At 39.3% G+C, this 22,790-nt stretch overlaps 2 protein-coding genes across 4 annotated transcripts; one reads left to right on the top strand and one right to left on the bottom strand.

Moving 5' to 3' along the window:
• Positions 1–1,206: 1,206 nt before the first annotated feature.
• HAUS2 (HAUS augmin like complex subunit 2) lies at positions 1,207–15,017 on the bottom strand. Its single transcript, XM_026479917.3, has 6 exons — positions 14,835–15,017; positions 8,482–8,574; positions 8,073–8,142; positions 6,316–6,448; positions 4,981–5,089; positions 1,207–3,187 (listed from the first exon to the last, which is right to left on the bottom strand). The coding sequence occupies exons 1-6, from the start codon at positions 14,925–14,927 to the stop codon at positions 2,984–2,986; spliced, it is 702 nt and encodes a 233-aa protein (XP_026335702.1). The 5' UTR covers positions 14,928–15,017; the 3' UTR covers positions 1,207–2,983.
• Positions 14,997–21,053, top strand: LRRC57 (leucine rich repeat containing 57). 3 transcript variants are annotated; one of them, XM_026479914.4, is made up of 6 exons: positions 14,997–15,100; positions 15,359–15,464; positions 15,570–15,708; positions 16,286–16,554; positions 18,912–19,097; positions 19,511–21,053. In XM_026479914.4, exons 2-6 carry the CDS (start codon positions 15,381–15,383, stop codon positions 19,550–19,552), a joined length of 720 nt encoding a protein of 239 aa, XP_026335699.1. In that variant the 5' UTR covers positions 14,997–15,100; positions 15,359–15,380; the 3' UTR covers positions 19,553–21,053. The 3 variants fall into 3 exon arrangements, with proteins under 3 accessions (XP_026335699.1, XP_026335701.1, XP_026335700.1); XM_026479916.4 differs by lacking the exon at positions 14,997–15,100 and adding an exon at positions 15,111–15,129; XM_026479915.4 differs by lacking the exon at positions 14,997–15,100 and adding an exon at positions 15,145–15,259.
• The last annotated feature ends 1,737 nt before the right edge of the window (positions 21,054–22,790 follow it).

Here is a 22,790-nt window from a genome sequence, read left to right as displayed (position 1 = left end):
TCCATTTAGAGAAAAGGAAATTGAGCCCCATATTTAAAAAGTTAGAAAGAACATACAGTCATAGACCAGAGGAAGGAGTAAAATAAGAAAAATGCTAGGAAAACCAGGCCACATCTCAATTCCTCCAGAATATTCTTCACAGTGACTTAAAAAAAATTTTTTTTGAGAGGAGGTGGGGGGTAGGGGCAGAGGGAGTGGGAGAGAGAATCTTAAGCAGTCTCCATGCCCAGTGCAGAGCCCGATGTGGGGCTCAATCTCACAACCCTGAGATCATGACCTAAGCTGAAATCGAGTTGGATGTTTAACCAACTGAGCCACCCAGATGCCCCAGAGTGGCATCATTATTATGCTGGAAATGAATTTACAAATCTCACATACCTCTTAGTGTTGGTTCACAAGCTCCTTGGGACTTTTCCAGGTTCAACCTAAAATTGGCCCCTGTATTTATTGGGCAGGATGAGACTGAAGACGGAGGCTGGCTCCTCCATGTTGGTAGGTGGAAGATTTAATAAGCAAGGGAACTTATATTATGAGGGTTGTCTTGGGAGGCTACAAGATAAGTAGATCTCCAAATCCATGTAGCGAATCTTAGAAGTTTATATGTGGAGGCCTTAACTGGGTTCAGTCATGTACACTATCCAGATGGTCTCAGCACATCACTATCTCAAGGATATGTCCTTGGGGCAGCTTTGGGGAGTGGGGTGAGGAGCTTCTAACTGCTGGGGTCCAGCTCACAAATCAACTTGTGGTCGCATCTTGTTGATGACCTCCCCCACCTAGACATTCCAGAGCTTTTTTTAGTATCCACATCTAAAAGCTGAGTAATAAAAAAAAATTATCAGCACTTATTGACACTACCATAGTATTAAATTAGCTGTTCTCTTTGAAGCAGACCTGTCTTTTTTTTTTTTTTTAAAGATTTATTTGAGAGGGGGGTTGGGAGAGGGGCAGAGGGAGTGAGAGAAGCAGACTCCCCTCTGAGCATGGAGCCCAATACAGGGCTCAATCCCACGACACTGAGATCATGACCCGAGATGAAATCAAGAGTCTGACGCTCAACTGACTGAGCCATCCCGCTGCCCTGGGGTAAACCTGTCTTAACTCAAGCTTTTGAGTCAGACAACCTATAGGCCTATGTGCCTATACTTTAACGGCAGACACTACATAGAGAATTTATCACATGGGATTCAGACAAGGGCCACAAAATTTTAGTTAGAAATTACAGGTTTATTTTTTTATTTTGAAAAAAACATACTAGACAAAAAACAACCAGGGATATCAATTTTTGTGACATGAGATAGATATATCTATATATATATAGATATATATAGATATCTGATGAAATACAACTAAAACTTTGTTTAAATGACTAGACAATAGTAGGTAATATTCAAGATACTATGACCACTCTTCTATATCCAATTTACAAGTCAGCAGAGGAGGCTTCAAAACATGATCCCTGGTTGTCCTGGCGGTGTTTTGGTAATGTTCTTGCTTCTTTATGAACAACTACTTTACTCAGTCACTGTGTTGAGGTCTTCTTGTGTTAAGGAGTGTGATGAATAAAAGGATCAGTGAACCCTGGTGACAGAATGCAACAACATAAAAATACCGATGCTTCCATTTTTTTAAAGCAGAAGAAAACACCAAGTCTGACAATAACCCAGAGGTAGTTATAGTACTGATACAAATGGATACACCCTGAGGCTTAGAATTAGGAACTGTTATTATACCACTTTTTTTAAAAGAAAGATTTATTTATTTATTTATTTGAGAGAGAGTGCGAGAGAGCACAGAGAGGGGAGGGGCAGAAGGAGAGGGAGAGAGAATCTCGAGCAGACTCCTCTCTGAGCACGGAGCCCGACACAGGGCTCAATCCCAGGACCCTAAGATCATAAGCTTAACTGACTGAGTCACCCAGGCGCCCCAATGTGCTGCTCTCTTTTATATATACAATAATCTCAGGTAAAATATCTGAGCATTTTGTAAGGTAAATGTCTAAGTTTTACTATAACGTGCCTTTTTCTGTTCTTTGTTTTACCTTTCTTCTTTGCCTATTTGTAAGGCTGCCAGTGAACACCCTCAGGAATTTCTTCATGTCTCAGGGTTTTGAAGACCCTGTCCCCCAGAGGTTTGATGTTTTGAGGACTCACAGGGTTCAGCATATCACTGTATCCATGACCATGATTTATTACAACAAAAGCATACAAAGTAAAACAGCAAAGGGAAAAGGTATAAGGGACAAAGTCCAGGGGAATCCAAGAGCTTCCAGAGTCTTCTGTTAGTGGAGTCACACAAGATATATTTAATTCCCGCAGCAACTGAGGTGTAACATGTGTGAAATGTCTTTCATGAAAGCTCATTAGAAATGCAGTGCCCAGGGTTATTATTTTGCATAGCATGTACCAAAATTCTTGACTCTCAGAAGGAAAGGTGTTCAGCGCAAACCACAGTGTACAAACACTTCAGTCATAGTGAGCAACTCTTATCGGTGATAGTGGAAGGAACACTCGTGAAATCTAAATTGCCAGAAGCCAGGCAAGGACCAACTTTGTAAGCAAGCCTTTCAAAGGACAGCAGTCAGGCCTGTTATGTTTGCTTTTTTCTCTACACTTAGTAACTATCCCACAGGAAAAATCGACATACTTTCACTTGCAAGAAGACTCTTCTAATTCAGAAACAAGCATTTTAAAAAAAAGACATAATACAGTCTGCTGTCTAAGATATGGCTAATGCACTCATGTTAATAAACTGTCATAGTTATATTTGATTTTCAAGAGTTTTACTGAAAAGTAGAATGAAAATATATGAAAAACAAAGGAAACTCAATTTGGTCTTAATGAACTTGGAATCTTAGTACTTCAATATAGAGGGCTCTTCCAGTACTACTAGCAGCAGAGCCCTATAAATGCCCATATTACAACTGGCTAGAAAAAGACTTCACATAATTACATAGAATTAGGCAAAAATAAACAGTTGACAATCACTTGGCATTAACAGTTTGGACATGAACTTTAGAAGTAAAAGGTAGAGACACGGTAACATCATGTTTATGAAGATAATCTTCTGCTAGTATTGTAGGGATACAAGAGGAAACTTCCTTTTGTTGTTCTCGCCACTTGAGTATATTCTCTGCCAGTTCTTCTGTCTTAGTCACCAACATATCCATTTTTGCTAAAGCCAAGCTCTGTAGTGTTTGAAAGAAGGGGAAAACAGGAGAAATTAATCTGTCATCAATAATCATTATTATATCATAAATGGTTATGAAACCAAAAATTCACACCTGACCTTTTCTAGCCCCTCTTTTTTCTAGCCCCTTAATACAAAAGGCTTCTTAAAATTGTATTCTCCCCATTTATTACAGAACATCCTTTTTCTTTGAGTTCACCTCTCCTTTGTCTTCAATTATCACCTCAAATCAGATGACCCAAAATCTATATTGTAAAACCTACCACCTTCTTAAAATTCAGTCCCATATTTGTCCATTGAATATCTCCACCTGAATGTATATTCAATATCTCAGACTCGATTTAACTGCAATTCAACAATGATTGAAGATTTACTCTCTGTGGAAGGCATGTCAGAAAACAAAGTCATTAGCTTTTTTGATTTCTTGATCCTACACACCCTCAAGTCAGCAAGGCTAGCTACTTCATTACTATGGATGTGCCCCTTGTCCAAAGAGTAGATGCATTCTAGAAATTTGACATCCCAAATCTCAAAGTCTACATAATCTTTTGTTTTCCTATGCTTTAAAGCTTCTATCTGAATACCTGTATTTATATTCTCCAAGTTTCTCTGCCTTTGGTTCATCTGCCTAGTCCTCTAACCTATAGTTTATCAAACTTCAATGGGTATAGGAATCACATGAGGAACTTACTAAATTATAGATTCAGATTCTGAAGGTCTAAGGTGAATAAGTCTGCAATTCTGCATTTCTAACAAGTTCCAGATGATGCTGAGCTCTCTGCCCATACTTTGAGTGACTCAGTCTACTCTATCCAATATTTTCTCCTTTAAAGTGTAATTCTCATCAAGTCACTCCTCTGTGCCCTTCTCTAAAAAAACAAAATAAACCAAAAAACCATTTAAACTGTTGAATGTTCCCCAGTATTCTGTAATAAAGTCTAAACTTCTTAGTCTGGTTTTCAAGGCATTCCATAAACTAACCCTGATTTAATCTTCCTTTCAATACCTTTAAGTATCAGCCAAAGTGGAGTACCACTCTTCTCCCAAAACTGCCAATGCTAATTTTCATGTCTTTCCTCACACTGTTGCTTTGGGCCAAACTATTCTTTCTGATGCAAACTTCACTGAAGTATTCTTACCCTCATTCTACTCCCAATCTCCCTAAAGTAGAAGCAATCCGTCCCTTTTCTTTTGCTTAATAGACAGCATCTTCTTTACAATTCTCTGCTATATCCATTGCACAAAAATAATATTATAAAATAGAGAATCTTAGAGCTCACTAAACCTTGAGAATGTGAGGGCAGGGACTGGTCATATCTGCTTCTCTTTCCTGATACCTATAGCGTAACCCCTTGAACAATAAAGAGAACACATATTTATTAAATACTAGAATAAAACAATGTAAAATGACTTCTAAAAAAAACTATAAAAAAGCCATCTTAATTTTTAAAAATAATTCACTTAGAATATTAGCCATCAAAAAGTTAAACAAAGGCGCGCCTGGGTGGCTCAGCTGGTTAAGTGTCCAACTCTTGATTTTGGCTCAGGTCGTGATTTCAGGGTTATAAGATCAAACCCTGCCATCAGACTCTGCACTGGGCATGGAGCGTGCTTAAGATTCTCTCTCCCTCTTTCCACCCCTCCCCGCCTTCTCCATCTCTTTAAAAGAAAGAAAAAAAAAAAAGTTCAACAACAAGATCACATATTTGAGATTCTAGTATAAAAGAACTAAAGACAGCCAAATGTAATGTGAAGTAGTTGAGATACTTAAATGCTACTGTTAATACTCACCATTTTCTTTAGATTTTCATCTAAATGAGGGATATTTTTAATTGTTTCAAGATGGTTTTCTAATCTTTCAATGAAAGTTACTGCCAATTCCAGCAAATGTACCATGTAGCTAAAAGAGGGAGAAAAAAGTCAACTTTTTTTGTTTTTTTAGTTATTTTGTGTTCTCTTTTTTCTTTTCAATTAGGACTTTCAATATAAGATAAGAGAATTACAATCAACCCAGTGAGCCAATAATAACCTTTCTGCATTCATGGAAATACCAGTGATAAAAATGTAATTTTCTTTCACGTTAAGCAGAAATTAACTCTTCATCCAAACAGAAAAACAGAGACAACACTAATGATATCTGGTACCCAACCTAATATAGACAAAACTTAATTTTCTCATATAAGTAAAGAAATTTCCCTACATTAAATCTCATTCCATTTCAATCTACTCATTCTCCATGAAGGGTGAAGATCATAAGGATAAATGTACTTGACTGAAACTGCTTACACCTAAAACCACTTTGAATCTTCACATTTGCAAAATGCTTTAAAATCATTACTCAGTTCTTCTGACATATATAATGTATAATATATACATTAATGGTATTTTACTATACTGAATAGATAACTGAATATATCCACAAGAATGGGATTTTTACATTGATTCTTTTACTACAAAATAACAAATCTGACACATAAGAGAGGTACTGATTTGCTAAGGGTCAGCTAGTGAGGCACCGGTGGAGAAAGTTAGCTATCAGATCCCCAGATGTTTGCTTCTTTACTGTTGTTTATTTTTATACATGCAATACTCGTATGAGGAAAATAGCAACAGAAAGCATGCCCATTCTATGGACTGGGAAACTGAGGCTAAAACAAACCATTTGCCCAAGGTTTTGAGGCATACAAACAGCAGAAATGAGAGCAGAACTTGGTTTTTTTTCTTTCAGCTTTCATCTCTCCCTGCTTACACTCCCTAAGAGAATTTTTACATATAGGCAACATTAACACAATAAGTTCACTTCATAGAAAAAATGGTCTATACATAATAAAAAGAATTTTTACCCATCTTACTATATGTTATTGATCTAATTTCTTTTACTGAAGTCATTATATCAGCCCCAAAACACAGTGGGCAAAAGGAATGCCTTTCTCTTCACCACAGCTTAACTCTTAAAAAGCAAAAGATCCTCCTTCTGGTTGTATGTATCAGCATTAAAAATAATGTTAACAGATACAATCACTAATATATTGCTTAATGAATTATGCTATGAAATAACTACTAGTCTAAACAAAAAATACCCTCAGGAAATATGTGTAACCATTAATTTCTACTGTTTAGTTTAACCTGTGATAAACAGCTTCAATAGGCAAGTTTTCCTGGCATGTGGGTTTCAACAGTCTTTGCCTGAGGGACCTCTTCTCTTTTAGCACTGCTTCCAAATGATTATTCATGCTTTGCAGGGTATGACACTTCTGAGCTACACAAACCAGAAACAGTAATTATAGTTAGCAGTTAGCAATATGACAAGTTTTAAAATCACTAATAATTTATTTTTTGCTTTGACACTACCAATGTCAAAAATTAATCCATTTCCCTCCTAAATATCTCCACTTTGCTATCTTTAATATCAAAACCAGTCTACCGTCATCTATGGAACATAAGAACTAGAATGATCAGTAGGGGAAGAAAGGGATAAAGAAAGGGGGGGTAATCAGAAGGGGGAATGAAACATGAGAGACTATGGACTATGAGAAACAAACTGAGGGCTACAGAGGGGAGGGGGGTGGGGGAATGGGATAGGCCGGTGATGGGTAGTAAGGAGAGCACATATTGCATGGTGCACTGGGTGTTATACACAACTAATGAATCATCGAGCCTTACATCGAAAACCGGGGATGTACTGTATGGTGACTAACATAATATAATAAAAAATCATTATAAAAAAAAAAAAAAACCCAGTCTACCATCAATGATTTTCTCTTACTTGCTTGCTGACAACCAAATCCAGTGCTAAATTCTTTGTCTACATTATTCAGTTCTACTCCTAGTTCAGTTTTTATAGCCAGAGCTGTATTCTTCACATAAAATCTCTTTTCTAATTGCTGCCTCTAACATCTATATGAAATTAAAAAATAAACATGTCTTATAAGCTATTTCTAATTATTTCAGTATTTTGCCCAGAATTCACTTAATGGCTACCAACTGACTCTTCTTTTAAATTTTTATTTTGAAAAATTTCAAACTTACAGAAAAGTTTCATTGAACTCCCACATACATTTCACCTAGACTCACTGTTAACATTTACCTACATTTTTTTCTTTCTCCACACACTCAATACATGTATTTTTGCTGACCCATTTGAGAATAAGTTGGAGATACCATGAACTTTTACCCCTAGAACTTCAGCGTGTATTTCCCCAAATAGAAACATACTCTTATGTAACTACAAGTATCAAATTCAGAAAATTTATTTATTTCAATTAAAAAAAATATTTTATTTATTTATTTGACAGAGAGAGCACAAGCAGGGGAAGTGGCAGGCAGAGGAAGAGGGAGAAACAGGCTTCCCGCTGAGCAAGAAGCCCGATGTGGGACTGGATCCCAGGATGCTGGGATTATGACCCGAGCCAAAGGCAGACGTTTAACCAACCAAGCTACCCAGGCACCCAAAATTCGGAAAATTTAACATTGGTACAATACTACCAGTATTTAATACAGTCCATATTGATATATCACCAAGTAACTCAATAATGTCCCTTATAGCAAAAAAGATTTGTAATCAAATATTCAATCCATGACTACACTGTGCTTTGGCTGTTGAGTCCCTCTAGTCTCCTTTAATCTGGAAAGTTCCCCAGCCTTTCTCTGTCTTTCAAGCTTTCCTGAATTCGAGGAGCTCCCACCTGGGTCACTATTTATGCTATTTGCACTAGTCAAACCAACAAGACTTCTATTTAAGCACAGGATAGAAGACTTTATCAGCTTTGGGGCAAACGTGAAAAAATTATGGTGTATCATAATATTATTGCCTGGTGCTTATTTAAGGTAATCCAAGAAAAAGCCGAAATTCCAATGATTACCCATTTCATTAAACTACTTACCCAAAAAGGAAGGATGAACAACATCTGCTGTATCTTTTTCTAGTTTTAAAAGTTCAATTTCCAGGTTTTTCTACATTAAGAAGAAAAATAACATTTAGCTTACTTAGAATGCTTCCTGAAGGCTTAAACTTTAGTAAGTCTTTAACCCATGAATATCTGGGGGGAGAGAGGAGGGTTTGTTATGAGAGCCCAGGGGATTTACTGAAGATTTTCATTTTGGTGTTCAAGCCCTATTGCTCCTACTGCTACTACTACTAACTACTACTATGACTATTACTACAAAAAGTAAACGCTTACCCAGCTATGTGCTAGACAATGTTCTAAGTGCAAGAGAACTGCTGCTGGAAGCAATTAAGATTTTTTTTTTCCTGTACTACAAACAGAAAGTAAAAAGTCCAACAAAATTTACCTGGTAGATTTCAGCTTGAATATTTGTGATTTGCTGTAGTCTGGAGAAGTTCGCAAAGTAAGAAGCTGATTTCTTGGATATATTTAACATCTCCTATTGGTAAATGAACAGAGAAAGCAGCCGTGTGTCACAAAAACTTTCTGTGTGCATTGGAATAGCATACCCACAGGCTTAAAAATGAGGATTTATTATGTCCGACACTGCCCTTGAAAAATGAAGTACAGAGTGTAACAGTAGCAATGTATATTTCCTGTTTTTAAAATATTCACTATCTGGGCTCCTGAGTAGCTCACTAGGTTAAGTGCTGGACTCTTGGTTTTGCCTCAGGTCATGATCTTGGGGTCCTGAGATTGAGCCCCATGTTATGCTCGGTGCTCAGCGTGGAGTCTGCCTGGGATTCTTTCCCTCTTCCTCTCCCTCCCCCTATGCCCCTCAGCCTGTGTGTGCTCTCTCATTCTCAAATAAATAAATAAATTAATTAATTAATCTTTTTTTTCTTAAGATTTTATTTATTTATTTGAGAGAGAGTGAGAGCAGGGAGCCCAACACGGGGCTCAATCCCAGGACTCTAGGATCATGACCCCAGCTGAAGACAGACACTTAGCTGACTGAGCCGCCCAGGCACCCTTAAATAAATCTTAAAAAAAAAAAAAAAAAAAAAAAAGTTCCTAAAAAAAAAAAAAAGCACCGAATATTCACTATCACAAATCCTTTGGCCAAATATTTAAAAAATAAGAAAAACAAACAAGACTTAATCACTTTGTCCTATTTCCGAAAGTACTATGCACAGTACATCTGCATTAGTGACAGCTTATCGGAGAAGGCTGATAAGGTCAAGAAGGATGAGCTTGAGGTTGTTGAATTACCTCTTTACAAATCAACAAAACCTAGTCTCTGACCTTCCTGGGGCTAAAATCAAATACTTTCCCACCATAGAATCATTTATCATTCATTAAATGATAGTTTAAGGTTATAGCTCTATTGGCTATAACTCATTCATACTGTCTCTTTTCACATACTCACTCTCTTAAAAGAATGTCTTGTCCAGGTGGAATTATTCTTCTAAACAGCTTACCCCCTCTTTTTTACCCTTTAATTCCATGCAAAATATTGCTTGCATATATTGCCACCTTAAATTTCAGGCTACTTCAGAATAAGAATATTGTACATCCCCTGGCTTCATCCATAATTTTCTGTATCCTCTTCTTTTCAAGAATATTAGTACATTTAGAGATCTTTAGAGATCATATAGGCAAAGGGTTGGGAAATGATAGTCCATGAACTAAATGCAGCCCACTGCCTGTTTTTGTACAGCCCATAAGCTAAGAATGGTTTCTATATTTTTTAATGCTGGGGGAGAAAATAAAAAGAAAAACGGTATTTTGTGACACATGAAAACAACATGAAGTTCAAATTTCAGGGTCCAGAATAAACTCAGCTGAACCCATTCATTTCATTTATTATCTCTGGCTTCTTTCAACTACAATAGACTAGATGCAACCCTACTGACCTAAAAGCCTCAGATACTTACCCTCTGGTCCTTAATAGCAAAAATTTGCTGACCAGTGATAACCAGTTTTTTTTTAAAGATGTATTTATTTATTTATTTATTTATTTGACAGAGAGTGAGAGACAGCCAGTGAGAGAGGCAGGGGGAGCAGGAGAGGAAGAAGCAGGCTCCCAGTGGATGAGCCTGATGTGGGGCTCGATCCCGGGACTCTGGGATCACGCCCTGAGCCAAAGGCAGACGCTTAACGACTGAGCCACCCAGGTGCCCCCAGTGATAACCAATTTTATAAGCATTTATTGAGTTAGGCAATCAAAGATTCAAGGATAGATGGGAAGGAAAAGCTATTCTAGTACTAACATTGATGTGAAAAGAAGGGGAAGATGAATCCGAAAACATAGTTTCCTGCGTAATCGTGGAAGATCTTGATAGCTATGACAAGCAATTATAATGCAGAAAATAAGAGCAATTAAAGGTTTCCTGGTGAAGATGTAACATGATCATATATAATATATATTTTAAAAATTTAAATGGGGATAGTATGGAAAATAAAACTAATGAGGCTGCGAGGGCAGTAAGGAACAGGGAGTGACTACTTAATGAGTATGGGCTTTTCTTTGGGGTTGGTTAAAAAAAAAGTTTTGAAAATAGTTTCACAACATTGTGACTGTACTTCATGCCACTGAACTGTACACTTTAAGTTGGTTAAAATGGTAAATTTTATGACTATTTTACCACCGAAAAACCCCACCACTGGGGCGCCTGGGTGGCTCAGTCAGTTAAGCATCGGCCTTTGGCTCAGGTCATGATCCTGGAGTCCTGGGATCGAGCCCCACATTGGATCAAGCCTCCCATCAGGCTCCCTGCTCAACAGGGAGTCTGCTTCTCCCTCTGCCCCTCAACCCGCTCATGCTCTCTCTCAAATAAATAGATAAAATCTATTAAAAAAAAAAACCACCACTAAAAAACAAACAAAACTCACCCCCACCACTCTGGTAACTAGCCAACAACATAAAACAAACGAAAATACTAAGTGAGAGATGGGACTGGAAGTTGAATATTTAGACAAGTGGCTACTACAGCATTCCAGGTGAGAAGATGAGAACGTGGACCAGGTCAGTAACAGTTACAAAGGAAAAGGAAGGCAGAGATGCGAATCCCTGGAGAGATGAAATTGATAAATCCTGGTTGATATGGGGTACCAGGGATAAAGTCAATATTGACTCTGAGGATCAATGAGGATCCAGTGACTGGACAGATAGATTTGCCATTCAATGAGGAAGATAACACAAGATATTTTACTGCTGGCAAAACTGAGGTTTGGGAGAGCAAAGTATTAGTTTAACTTCATTCTATAAATATATATCATGACTGAAATTAGGATGAATCTAATCTCTTGCATCTCCATCATATCAGCATAACTCTTTAACTCTTCTTTCTGCTCTCTCTTAGGTAGAAGGTAAATGAAAAGTAAAACATCTCCTTTTTCTCATTGTAACTTACTCATTCTCTGGTATCTCTTCATCCCTCCCTGTGTATATGCTAATCTTAACTGCACACATGCAAACTAGTAAACTGTTGGGTTCAACAGTAGGGTAATGGAGCTTAGCCAAAAACATGTAAGAGAAACCAATGGAAAAACAAGAATGTTCAAGGGAGAGCCAAAATGAGAGAGGAAAGAAAGAGTAGCCAAATTTCTCTAATTAACAGAAATTCTAACTATTTGAGGATTGTGACTTAGCCTTATATCTTTTTTAAAAAAGGGAAGGATTGGGGAATATATAAAAGTTTTTACTGTTGACTACTGCCATTATATACTATATACCTTACATACCAGTAGGGTAAAGGGACACTGAAAATGAAAGGATCCTGAACAAGGGAGTCTGTTTAAGGTATTTCTGTTCATTCTGTTGCTAGGTACAAGAAGTTGAAATCCAGGACTTTTATGTATAATATAAAAATCCTGTTAATACTGTGTACTACATATATATGTATATATATATATGTGTATATATACATATGTGTGTGTGTGTGTGTGTGTGTGTGTGTCTTTGGGCATCCTTTCTTCTTTTTTGTCCTTTTACTTCATACTCAATTCTAGCTGAGGGACATTAAAAGGGAGGCAGTATAGCAGAGAAATTAAAAGCAGAGGCTTTAAAATGGGGGGGGGGGGGATACAGAAGTGGGCAGGACACACTGAGAAAATAAGATTTATATATATAAATGTATAAACATACATATAAATATATAAATAAACTATTTATATATGTCTATATACATCTCTATATAGTGTATGTGCATGTATTTGATTAAGCTACCATGACTCACTAAAGCTTGCCAGAAAAATAGGTAGGATATAAGGCCACTAAAGCAGTCCTAGGGCATAAAAGAAAACAAATACCCCATTTATCCTACAGAGAGTTACCTATACCTTTCTTTCACTAAATCATTCCCCAGCGGATAGATCAAAACAAAACAAAACTCAAACGAGCTATGTTTTCTGGAAGAGTTGCATCATATCACAATTTTAAGCATCACTTGATTTTTTTTTTAAAGATTTTATTTATTTATTTGACAGAGATAGAGACAGCCAGTGAGAGAGGGAACACAAGCAGGGGAGTGGGAGAGGAAGAAGCAGGCTCATAGCGGAGGAGCCTGATGTGGGGCTCGATCCCATAACGCCGGGATCACGCCCTGAGCCGAAGGCAGACGCTTAACCGCTGTGCCACCCAGGCGCCCCATCACTTGATTTTTTTAATGCACGTGGGATCATGTGCACTTAAGGGATAGACTAAAGAGATCGTATAACATCATTTTAAAAGAACCAATGCTAAATCCTTCTAATAAAAACAGGTTTTCATATGTAAAGTTTGCTTAAGGTAAAATCATACTATAAATCTGTAAAGTTTCCTCATGGGGACTAGTAGTGTATTTAGATCGTAAAATGGTCTTAAAGAACTATGGATGGGCAGATTCTACCTGTAGGCAAAACAGGTAACTAATTAGTGCTACTTGAAGGACACTAGGCAGATCCTCTTCAAAACAACTTCTACCCCAACAAATAGCTGACTTGTCAATGTCAAAATTCTCTTAGGTGTTTATTTCTTCTACTGATACGCTCTAGAGGGATAAGTCCCAAATGTCTTACAGCATGAGTTTACCAAGTTACTTTGTTACAGAACTAAACAATGCAAGTGAGACTACCAGGCTATTTGGTAGGAAGAAAACAGAGATAAGAAAAGAAGGCAAGAACTGGGGGAGTGCTGTAGTTATGTTCTGCCTATTTTCCAATGCATTCATTTGTACCCCTCCCCCCACCAAATCCTTAAGGTCTGGTTACTGGAACCTCAGTCTACAAGAATTCATCAGAAGTTTAAACTCTGATAGTGTCATAGTATCATTTATCACAGTTCATCTTAGAGATGATACAATGTGTCAGAAAAGGGATCTATTTCACTGGTTGAGTGACCCTGGGTAAATTTCTTGGTCTCCTTACGCCTTAGTTTCTTCATTAAAAAAAAAAAAAAAGGATTTATTTATTTATTTGAGAGAGAGAGAGAGAGAGAGCGAGAGCGCGCGCATAAGCGAGCAGGAGGGGCAGAGGGTGAGGAGAAGCGTCAAGTAGACTCCCTGCTGAGCGCAGAGCCCCAAGTGGGGCTCTAACCCAGGGCCCTACCCAGAGATAAAGAGTCAAGATTCGGAGGCTTAACCAACGGAGCCACCCAGGCGCCCCTTTACTTTATCTTAAAAATAGTGTGCAGAAGGGGCGCCTGGGTGGCTCCCTGGGTTAAGCCTCCCACTTCTGATTTCGGCTCAGGTCCTAATCTCAAGGCCTTGGTATGGTGCCCCACCTCCTGCTCAGTTGAGCAAGGAGTTGGCTTGAGATTCTTTCCCTCTGCCCCTCCCCAACCTCTTTCTCTCTTTAATAAAATAAATAAATCTTAAAAAAATAGTGTAAGGTACAATTCTCTAATGACTCTTCTAAGTATACGAAGTTATGTACTTTCCATAAATTTTCCATCATGTTCATACAGCTAATCTCTGCGGATGATTTTACCTTTCTACTTCTCCGTTTCCTTTTTAGCGAAAATCCTCAACTTGCTCGTTATCTCAAAATTTCTTTCCCTCAAGCTCACTTTTCCCATTCCCTCGTCACTTCTGCCACTTGGATTCCATTATTCCCTCATATCTTTAATTTCTCCCTCTATTGGCTCGTTTCACTTTGGCATATGAACCTGTTCTTCTTGCGGAACCTAGAACTACAAACGCTGGGACTCATTTGCCTCTTCTCTGATAATTACTCCCCTCCTGCATTCACGTTCCAAGGTCTTTCAAGTCTTTCTCGCCATTTAAAGAAATTTCTTTATTTTATTTTATTATTATTTTTTGCCTTTAAAGTTGCATGCTTTCCCGGACGTTCTCCTGTACCCAGCGTCTCCCGCCCCAAATATGCTTCAATACCTCACACAAACAAGCGTTGTTTGGGGACATTTGTGTTTTCACACTACCCGTATTTCCCAACCCCAGCACCCATTACAATATAGAGGCGGTATCACTGGGTGAGAAAAAGCGGGGGAAGGCTGATCTTTATTATCTCTCACGAGCTGACCGAGGATAACTAGCCGGCAGACACTTGAAACATCCTCTACTCGGAGCCCCACTTTCGCACAACCACTGCAGAGCCGTCACTACTGTTGCCTGGAAGGGCCTCCATCCGCCTCTACTCCAGCACCACCCCCACCCAGCATCCTCACACACACGCCCGCTGCCCAGCACCACCACCTCACAGCCATCTTCTGTCGCCACCGCGAGCACCCCCTTAATGACGCCATCGCCGCCCACGCACCTGAGTGACCATCCCCGAAGCTACGAAATGGCCCAGCAGTAGCCCGGCAGCACTTGGCTCGGACGCGGGGTCCCAGGGGTTCGCAGCAGCCATGGCTGGGACCCACCTCCCGGGCTGGCGCGACGAGTGAGTGGAAGGCACGGCGAGCGCGCGGCGCGGATCGATGACATCACAGGGCGTTTCAGCCCGGGCGGAAGCCCGGGGAACGCATCCCGGGCGAGCGCGGGCCGCGGTCTTCCTTTGCTGAGCCTGCTGTGAGCTGAGGGGTAGGAGATGAGTCCGGCGCTCCCTGATCGTTAGTAGGCTCCAAGCGGCGTCAGGCCTCGGAACAGCTGTAAAAGCTGTTGGCCGTGGTTGTCGGGCTGTTCTTGCCTTTCTTCCTTGCCACTTTTAGTTGGTCCCCAAGATCTAGGAGTCGGCAGGAGGTGACAGCTTGGGCACGAGACCCAGCCGAGAGGCGGATGGGGTGGCTGGATGCCTGGATGCCTGGACTGAGTGGTGACAGCTGCGCTTCCTTCCCGCAGGGACCTGAGCCGCGGCCCTAGGATGGGAAACAGTGCTCTCCGCGCTCATGTGGAAACCGCGCAGAAAACTGGTGTCTTTCAGCTTAAGGACCGTGGGCTGACCGAGGTGAGACTGGGAGGGGACCGACCAGGGAAATTAAAGGGAGAGGGACGGCGGGGTGGTGAAGTTAATCGGTGAGGAATTCTCCGCGCTGTGAACCCCTTTCTCCAGTTCCCCTCAGAGTTGCAGAAGCTGACCAGCAATCTAAGGACCATCGACTTGTCCAACAACAAGATCGAGAGCCTACCGCCTATGATCATAGGGAAGTTCACTCTGCTGAAGAGCCTCTCCTTGAACAACAACAAACTGAGTATGGCTTTTGCGCCGGGGAAGCTTTGCTAGTGATCAGCTGTTAAGAAGGGTGGTTTTCTCTTACAAGCTGATTTTTTTGTTGTTGTTGTTATGAAACCGTTCTGAGAGCTCAAGACGCAGGAGGATGTCAGAGTCCTTGAAGCTCTCTTGTATTACATCTACATGCCTCCTCTGGTGGTGTAATGATTGGTACTGGCTTAATTTGGACTTGAAAGGGAAGACCATCTTTGGGATATAATGTAAAACAGAGCTAATTTTGCTGCTAATTTAGAAAGGGGGATGGAATGGGAAGGGGAAGGCCTAACAAATCCCACAAAATTGCTGTCAGATTCTGCAGAGGTCCTTTAAACAAAAGGAGCCCAATATACACATAAATGCTTTCCTGTATTTTGACGGCACCCTCACTTTCTGAAGACTATGTTGGTAAAATGCAATACTTTAAAATGGCACAACATGTGGGAATTTTATGTGTATTGATAGGAGGCATATAAGACGGCCATATAGTTTTTCTAAACTTTGTCTAAGGTGTGTCTCAGCTGTGTCAGATTCAGGTTTTTAATTTTTTTCTTTGCCAGCTGTTCTTCCTGAGGAGTTATGCAATCTGAAAAAACTAGAGATGCTAAGCCTAAACAACAATCACTTGAGAGAGCTACCATCTACCTTTGGGCAACTGGCAGCCCTCAAGACCCTGAGCCTCTCTGGGAACCAGCTACGAGCACTACCACCGCAACTCTGTAGCCTCCGGCACTTGGATGTGGTGGATCTGTCCAAGAACCAGATTCGGAGCATACCTGACATAGTGGGGGAGCTGCAGGTCATCGAACTCAATCTCAACCAGAACCAGGTCCAGAGCTTAAGGGTTTTTTCCTACATCATGTGGGTTTACAGTCTCCTGTATAATCCATTCTTCTCTAAACTGTAGTCATGGAGCTGGGTATCAGAGGCTAGAAGAGTGGTATAGTCTATGGGCTGGACTAATTTCAAAGCTCAAAGTGCTATGGAATGTGTGTGTGTGTGTGTGTGTGTGTGTGTGTGTGTGTGTGTGTGTGAGTAGGTGTTTTTAGGAGAGTGGGATGGGTGATAGGGTGAGATAATTTCAAAAGTTAAACTTGTCTCGCAAATCTTGAAGAGTGTGTGTGTGTGTGAGTAGGTGTTTTTAGGAGAGTGGGATGGGTGATAGGGTGAGATAATTTCAAAAGTTAAACTTGTCTCGCAAATCTTGAAGAATTCAGACCCTCCTCAAATATGCTTCTAATCATCTAGCAAGGAGCTATGTCAGGTAGAGTGGAAAAGAGGCTTTAACTCATAGGTTCTTGGAGTTGGACAAAAGAGATAATTCATTGTCCCCTTTTCGACATCTTTGTCGAGTGTGCCCTTTTATTGAAAATTCAGAACTGAGGCTTTCTGGCCCATTTTGGTTTTGGACAGCTTTAATTAGAATATTTGAAATTTGTTTCCATTACTCTGGAAGCTCTTCGGTTAATATGTATCTGACCAGAGAAATAATCCTTGGTCTAGCATAAGGCTTAAATGATGAAACATTAAACATAGTGAGACTAGGTGGCCTTTAATTTTTTAGTGCCTACAGTTCTAGATTTGCACAGTCCAATACAACAGCCACATATGGCTGTTAAAATTCATTTAAATTAGATTTAAAAATTAAATTCCTCCGTTGCCACTAGCTGTATTTCAAAAATACAGCCATATGTGGCAACCATGTCGAACCACAAAGATACAGATTTCAATCACTGCAAAGTTTTATTGTACGAAACTGTTCTAGATTGTAGTAATCTTACATTATGATAAAATTCAGTCTTTCTTTGAGGAGATTGGCTCACCTTTTCCATGAAAGTGGATATTCTTGTATGTTGAGCTTTTTGGAAAGAAAGTTGTGAATATCTGAAAAAAAACTTCTGGGAAAACATTATTCAAGAACTAGTTGCGCACTTACCCCATTCACCTGGGCTCCTGTCCTATAATCACTGGTTCTGATTTTAGTGTGCACCACATTAACCAGAAGAGCTTGTGAAGAGATCACTGGGTCCCCACCCTCCGTGTTTGTAATTGAGTAGGTCTGGAGTGGGGGTATGAGAATTTACATTTTTTCAAAAAGATTAGTATTTACTTTAGAGAGAGCACGCACACGTGCACACAGAAGCAGGGGGAGGGGTAGAGGGAGAGGGAGAGAATCTCAAGAAGACTCCCAGATGAATGTTAGTCCAACGTGGGGCTCCGTATCACAACCCTAAGATCATGACCTGAGCCGAAATCAAAAGTTGGACGCTGAACCAATTGAGCCACCCAGGCGCCTGAGAATTTGTATTTCTAACAAGTTCCCAGGTGATGAAATGATACTAGGCAGAGTATAATTTGGTGGCTTGGAGCATTTAAAGGGAAAAAGAGGTTAATGAATTAAAGATAATTGTTCAAGGGCCTAAAAGAAGAGTGGTGCTACTGAGTGGACACACTGAGTTGATTATGATGGCGACTCATCCCAACAGAAATGTTTTACTAAAAATTGGAGACACAGGAGTGGAATAGACATGAGCAGATATGTAGATACAGATTTTCAGGTCTTAACAGAAATGATAGCTTTAAGAAAGGATGAGCTTTTTAGGAGGAAGTTTAGAAAGAATATCCAATATTAAGTATTAGAGACTGCTGCTTGAAAAACATCCATAGGAATAAGGGGTGGGAGAGCCAAAAATCAGGAATAATTTAAAGGAAGAAAAGTCCAGTACTTAGGTACGAGGAGTTTCAAAGAAGTGGTAGATGACAATCAAATCCAATAGGGAATGAGGACAGTGAATCCTTGATGCTGGCGGCGTAGCGGTCGGCGTCTACACATAAAAGATTGGCAGTAAGTGTAAATGCGCCAAAATGTTTATGGTGGCAGATTAGAGGTAACTTTCTTCTTTAAACTTATGACTCTCAAATTTTCTGTAATCAACCGTGCTTTCATTAGAACATTTTTGTTTCTAAAAAGCCACTGGTAACCTTCAAACAGCATCTTTTTCCAAAAAGTGGAGGAGTAACAGAAGCTAGACAGCACAGGCTTTGGGAGTGAGTAGGTGGTGAGAAAATGGAGGCAGTAAAAGAAAGAACTAGGACAAATGGTCAAGTTTTTGTTTTAATTTAGTTAAAAAAAATTATAGTAGTGCTTTTGCTTTTTCCTGATTCTTTTTTGTTGTTGTTCAATAGATATCTCAGATCTCAGTAAAGATATCTTGCTGTCCTCGCCTTAAAGTTCTTCGCCTGGAAGAGAACTGTCTTGAGCTCAGTATGCTACCACAGAGCATTCTCAGTGATTCCCAGATCTGTCTGCTTGCTGTGGAAGGCAACCTTTTTGAAATAAAGAAACTTCGAGAACTGGAAGGGTATGATAAGGTACGTATTCGTGTACTTCATCGCTATTCCAGAGATGACAATGGTGAAGTAACCCACAGGAACGTTTATAGCCACAGGATGTATGCATAATCCTGTTTATGTCAACAGGATTTGTTCCCCATTTTGGAGGTGGATTCTAAAAATTAGCCAAATGGTATTGTGCCAAGATAACTTTTCCTCCAGATAGCTTATTGTAAAGCTTTTTTTGTCTTTTGATGGGTGTCCTATTAAAATATAGGGAAAACCCCCAAAGCTATGTGCTTTAACTTTGCACTTAGGTCGATTTTGTAGGAAATGAGAAAGACCATATCCAATAAAAAGCTAAATGAAAAAACCCACAAAATCCTAATCAAAAAATAGGCTAGTATTTGCTTGTGCCAAAATACCACATATTCTTCTTTTCTGATTTATAGTACATGGAGAGGTTCACAGCCACTAAGAAGAAGTTTGCATGATGTTCTCCAGGAGCACGGGAACCTTACAAGACACTGACATGGAATCTCTTGCAATCGGCCTGAATCAGAGGTTCCTGTTGTTATCAAGGATTATCTGCAGTAAGGAAATGATACTCCCGCAGATAATATTTCAGTCATCTTTTTCTTTTCCAGGGCTCGTCTTAAGCAAGCTAAAAAATCAAGGGACGGTAAGAGTCCTCCATTTTGAGTCATGGATAGGATAAAGGACACAGTTGATCATCAAAACCATCATTAGTCTGGTTTTAAGAAAAACAGTAGCTCATTGCTATTTATACAATGAGGGGATGCTGCTTCGTAACAGAATCACTCCGTATCACAGCCTGCAATTCCATGTTTAGTTTCAGTGTCTGAGCTTTCATAAAGTCAGCTTTCATTCCACCTGTGTTAACATTTCATATTTTTACGAAATTTAAATAATGAGGCTACTATGGCTAATCTAAGGATTTATGATTTTATTTCAGTCCATCAGTTCAATTGCAGTATTTATACTTGGAATTTAGAATGTACATAAATATGTGACTGTCTTGATTTAAAGTGTATTTTGTCAGAGAAGCACCAACATAACACTACGAGATGTTCCCCAAGGCTGCAGTAGCAAATTTTTTACTATTGCATGTGCCTTATTGGTAGAGGGCTCTGAAGAGCTAAAATCATATATGCAAAACTTGTAAGATACAAAGGGTTTTAATAATCAAGATCTTCCTGAAGCTTTGTTAGAAATAATGTCTTATTTCTGGTAATCCTTTTCTCTTTTTGTATTTATAATTCTACTAATCAAATTACCTACCAAAAGACTACTGCTACAATATTTTAAAATAATCTATGTTTATAAAATTTATTCTCTGGATAAGAGAATATAATAAAGAATTTTTAATGAACTTTGGCTGGAAAAAGGGTTAATCCTTCAAAGGAAGAAGACAGAACTTTAACTGTATGTGGCCCTTTGTTTCAAAGTAAACTGATTAGAAAGAAATGTTTCACGTTCTTGTTAAGGTGCAGGAGTACTGCAATGCCTTCATGTGACTGGTAAACATTTTGCAGTACTGGAACCACGCTTATCAAGAGAAACTAAAAGTACAAAGGTAGATGACCCCAGGTTGTTAACTGACATGAACATTTCGGAAACTACCACTCCAATGTTCTGAGGTTTTGTCTTTGCCAGGGCAATTTAGCATGTATTGTCAGTTCTTGTTTTATAAACCTAGTTTAACCATTAAATCAATAGATCACAGAAGCTTAGTGTTTATATGAGGAAGTCTCTTGGACTTTAAATCTGATCCGGGTATTCTCTATTTCCCATGTTATTTTCTGTTTCTCAATATGGGGAGGGATAGGCTGCCAGTTTATTATTAGCAACTGTATTTTGGTTTTTGTAAACTTCAATGCTTAATCTTCTTGGTCTACTAAACAGTGTTTCTTCTAGATTTTTTTTTTTATCAGTGCTTAACATCTAATAAATCAGAAATTCTAAAGTGAACAACTTAAATGTCCCCAGACATTTAATTATTATTTTTTAAGACTTTATTTATTTAAGAGCACGAGAGAGAGCACGAGCAGGGTGCAGGGCAGAGGGAGAAGCAGACTTCCCGCTGAACCGGGAGCCTGATGTGGGACTCGATCCTGGGGCTCTGGAATCATGACCTGAGCCGAAGGCAGATGCTTAACCGACTGAGCCACCCAGGTGCCCCAGACAAGTAATTATTAATTGGAGTTAAAAATACCCCCCATCTCTGAGAATCAGTGTCTGCTAGCTTTCACAACTTGGACCCAGGCTTATTTCTAGATACCCTTTCTTCACTCTCATTTAACCAGTCATTCCAGTCATCCCAGATTATCCTGCTCCTTAAACCCACAGTGCAGTGTCTCCCCTGTAACTGCCTTTACATTGTTTGCTCAGTCAGGAATGCCCTCTCTCACTAACGTGCTCCTTCTATCTAAAACCCATTTTAAGTCTAAGCGAAATTAACTGCTCCCCCATCTGTTATGATAGCACTTCTCACATTCTATATTCATCTGTCTCCTGCTAGAATGAGCTACTTGTGGGCAGGAACTATGTAAAGTAACATGCCAGATTTATAATGTACGAGTATTTAGACTTACCTATGAGCTAACATAACGAAGTAGGTTAACCTGTGCGTGGTTTGGAGATCCATATTCTAGTTTGGTCATCAGCCCTAAGTCACCCACATTCTTTTAGAGCTTGGTTGGAAGTCAGTGTGTAGTATATTAAGATCATGGGCCTTGGAGTCAGAAAGATCCTGGTTTGAATATACAGTCTGTCATTTACTAGCTTTGTGAATTTGAGCAATTTATCCTCATCTGTAATACGGTGAATATCTCCAACATTTCAGGTTTGTTATGAGGATATGGGAAGAAGATACATAAAGGCATTTTAGCCGAATGCCCACAATAGAGTAAGCAATCAATAAATGGTGCCATTTATTTCATCTGTAAGGCATTAAAATAGAAGTTAGCAAGTCGTATAGAAACGGAAGGCTTGGAGCAAATACTACATTAAAAAGGATGAAAACAAATGACTAGAGAATAAGGAACTTGAATATCAATCTGAGAAATACAAATCTGATTACGAATATAACTGGGATAACCTGGAATTTTGATAAGACAGTGATCTAAAGAAAATAACATTTAAAACTAATTCTAAGTGCAATTGAGTATAGAATGTCTGGGTTCTGAGATTCATGATTCACACATGACATGAAAAGGTCTAGAGTTGAAGTGTGGTAACAAGGATGAAGGAAGAGATGCCTGGGTGGCTCAGTTCGTTAAGCACCTGCCTTCGCCTCAGGTCACGATCCCAGGGTCCTGGAATCGAGTCCTGCATCGGGCTCCCCGCTCAGCGGGGAGTCTGCTTCTCCCTTTGCCCGCCGCTCCCACGCTTGTGCTCTCTCTCTGACGAATAAATAAAAAATATTTTTAAAAACCCCACGAGGATGAAGGAAGTGTGAAGGAAGAAAGAACAGGCATAACTATTGGGGATAAATACCATGTCATTATAAGACTGGAAACTTGAAGAAGGAGCGTACTGTTAAAAAATTAAATTCGGGGTGATTATTTTTGAACTCCTTAGTTATACGTTAGTGTTATGCTCAAGATCACACAGCACTGGGTGTTATACCCAAGTAATGAATCATGGAACTTTACATCAAAAACTTGGGATGTACTGTATGGTGACTAATAAAAAATGATGATTAAAAAA

Source organism: Ursus arctos, unplaced genomic scaffold, assembly GCF_023065955.2.
Source record: "Ursus arctos isolate Adak ecotype North America unplaced genomic scaffold, UrsArc2.0 scaffold_36, whole genome shotgun sequence".
NCBI lineage: Eukaryota > Metazoa > Chordata > Mammalia > Carnivora > Ursidae > Ursus > Ursus arctos.
Note: the sequence above shows the minus strand (reverse complement) of the source record. Positions and strands in the feature narration are given on the sequence as shown.

Coding starts and splice junctions, on each gene's coding strand:
- HAUS2 (XM_026479917.3), bottom strand. CDS start 14,927: ATGGCTGCTGCGAACCCCTGGGACCCCGCGTCCGAGCCAAGTGCTGCC. Junction 8,143..8,481: donor TTCAAGCTGAAATCTACCAG/GTAAATTTTGTT, acceptor TTCTTAATGTAG/AAAAACCTGGAAATTGAACT. Junction 5,090..6,315: donor ATTGAAGCTGTTTATCACAG/GTTAAACTAAAC, acceptor TCCCTCTTTTAG/CTACATGGTACATTTGCTGG.
- LRRC57 (XM_026479914.4), top strand. CDS start 15,381: ATGGGAAACAGTGCTCTCCGCGCTCATGTGGAAACCGCGCAGAAAACT. Junction 15,465..15,569: donor AGGACCGTGGGCTGACCGAG/GTGAGACTGGGA, acceptor CCCTTTCTCCAG/TTCCCCTCAGAGTTGCAGAA. Junction 16,555..18,911: donor TCAATCTCAACCAGAACCAG/GTCCAGAGCTTA, acceptor GTTGTTCAATAG/ATATCTCAGATCTCAGTAAA.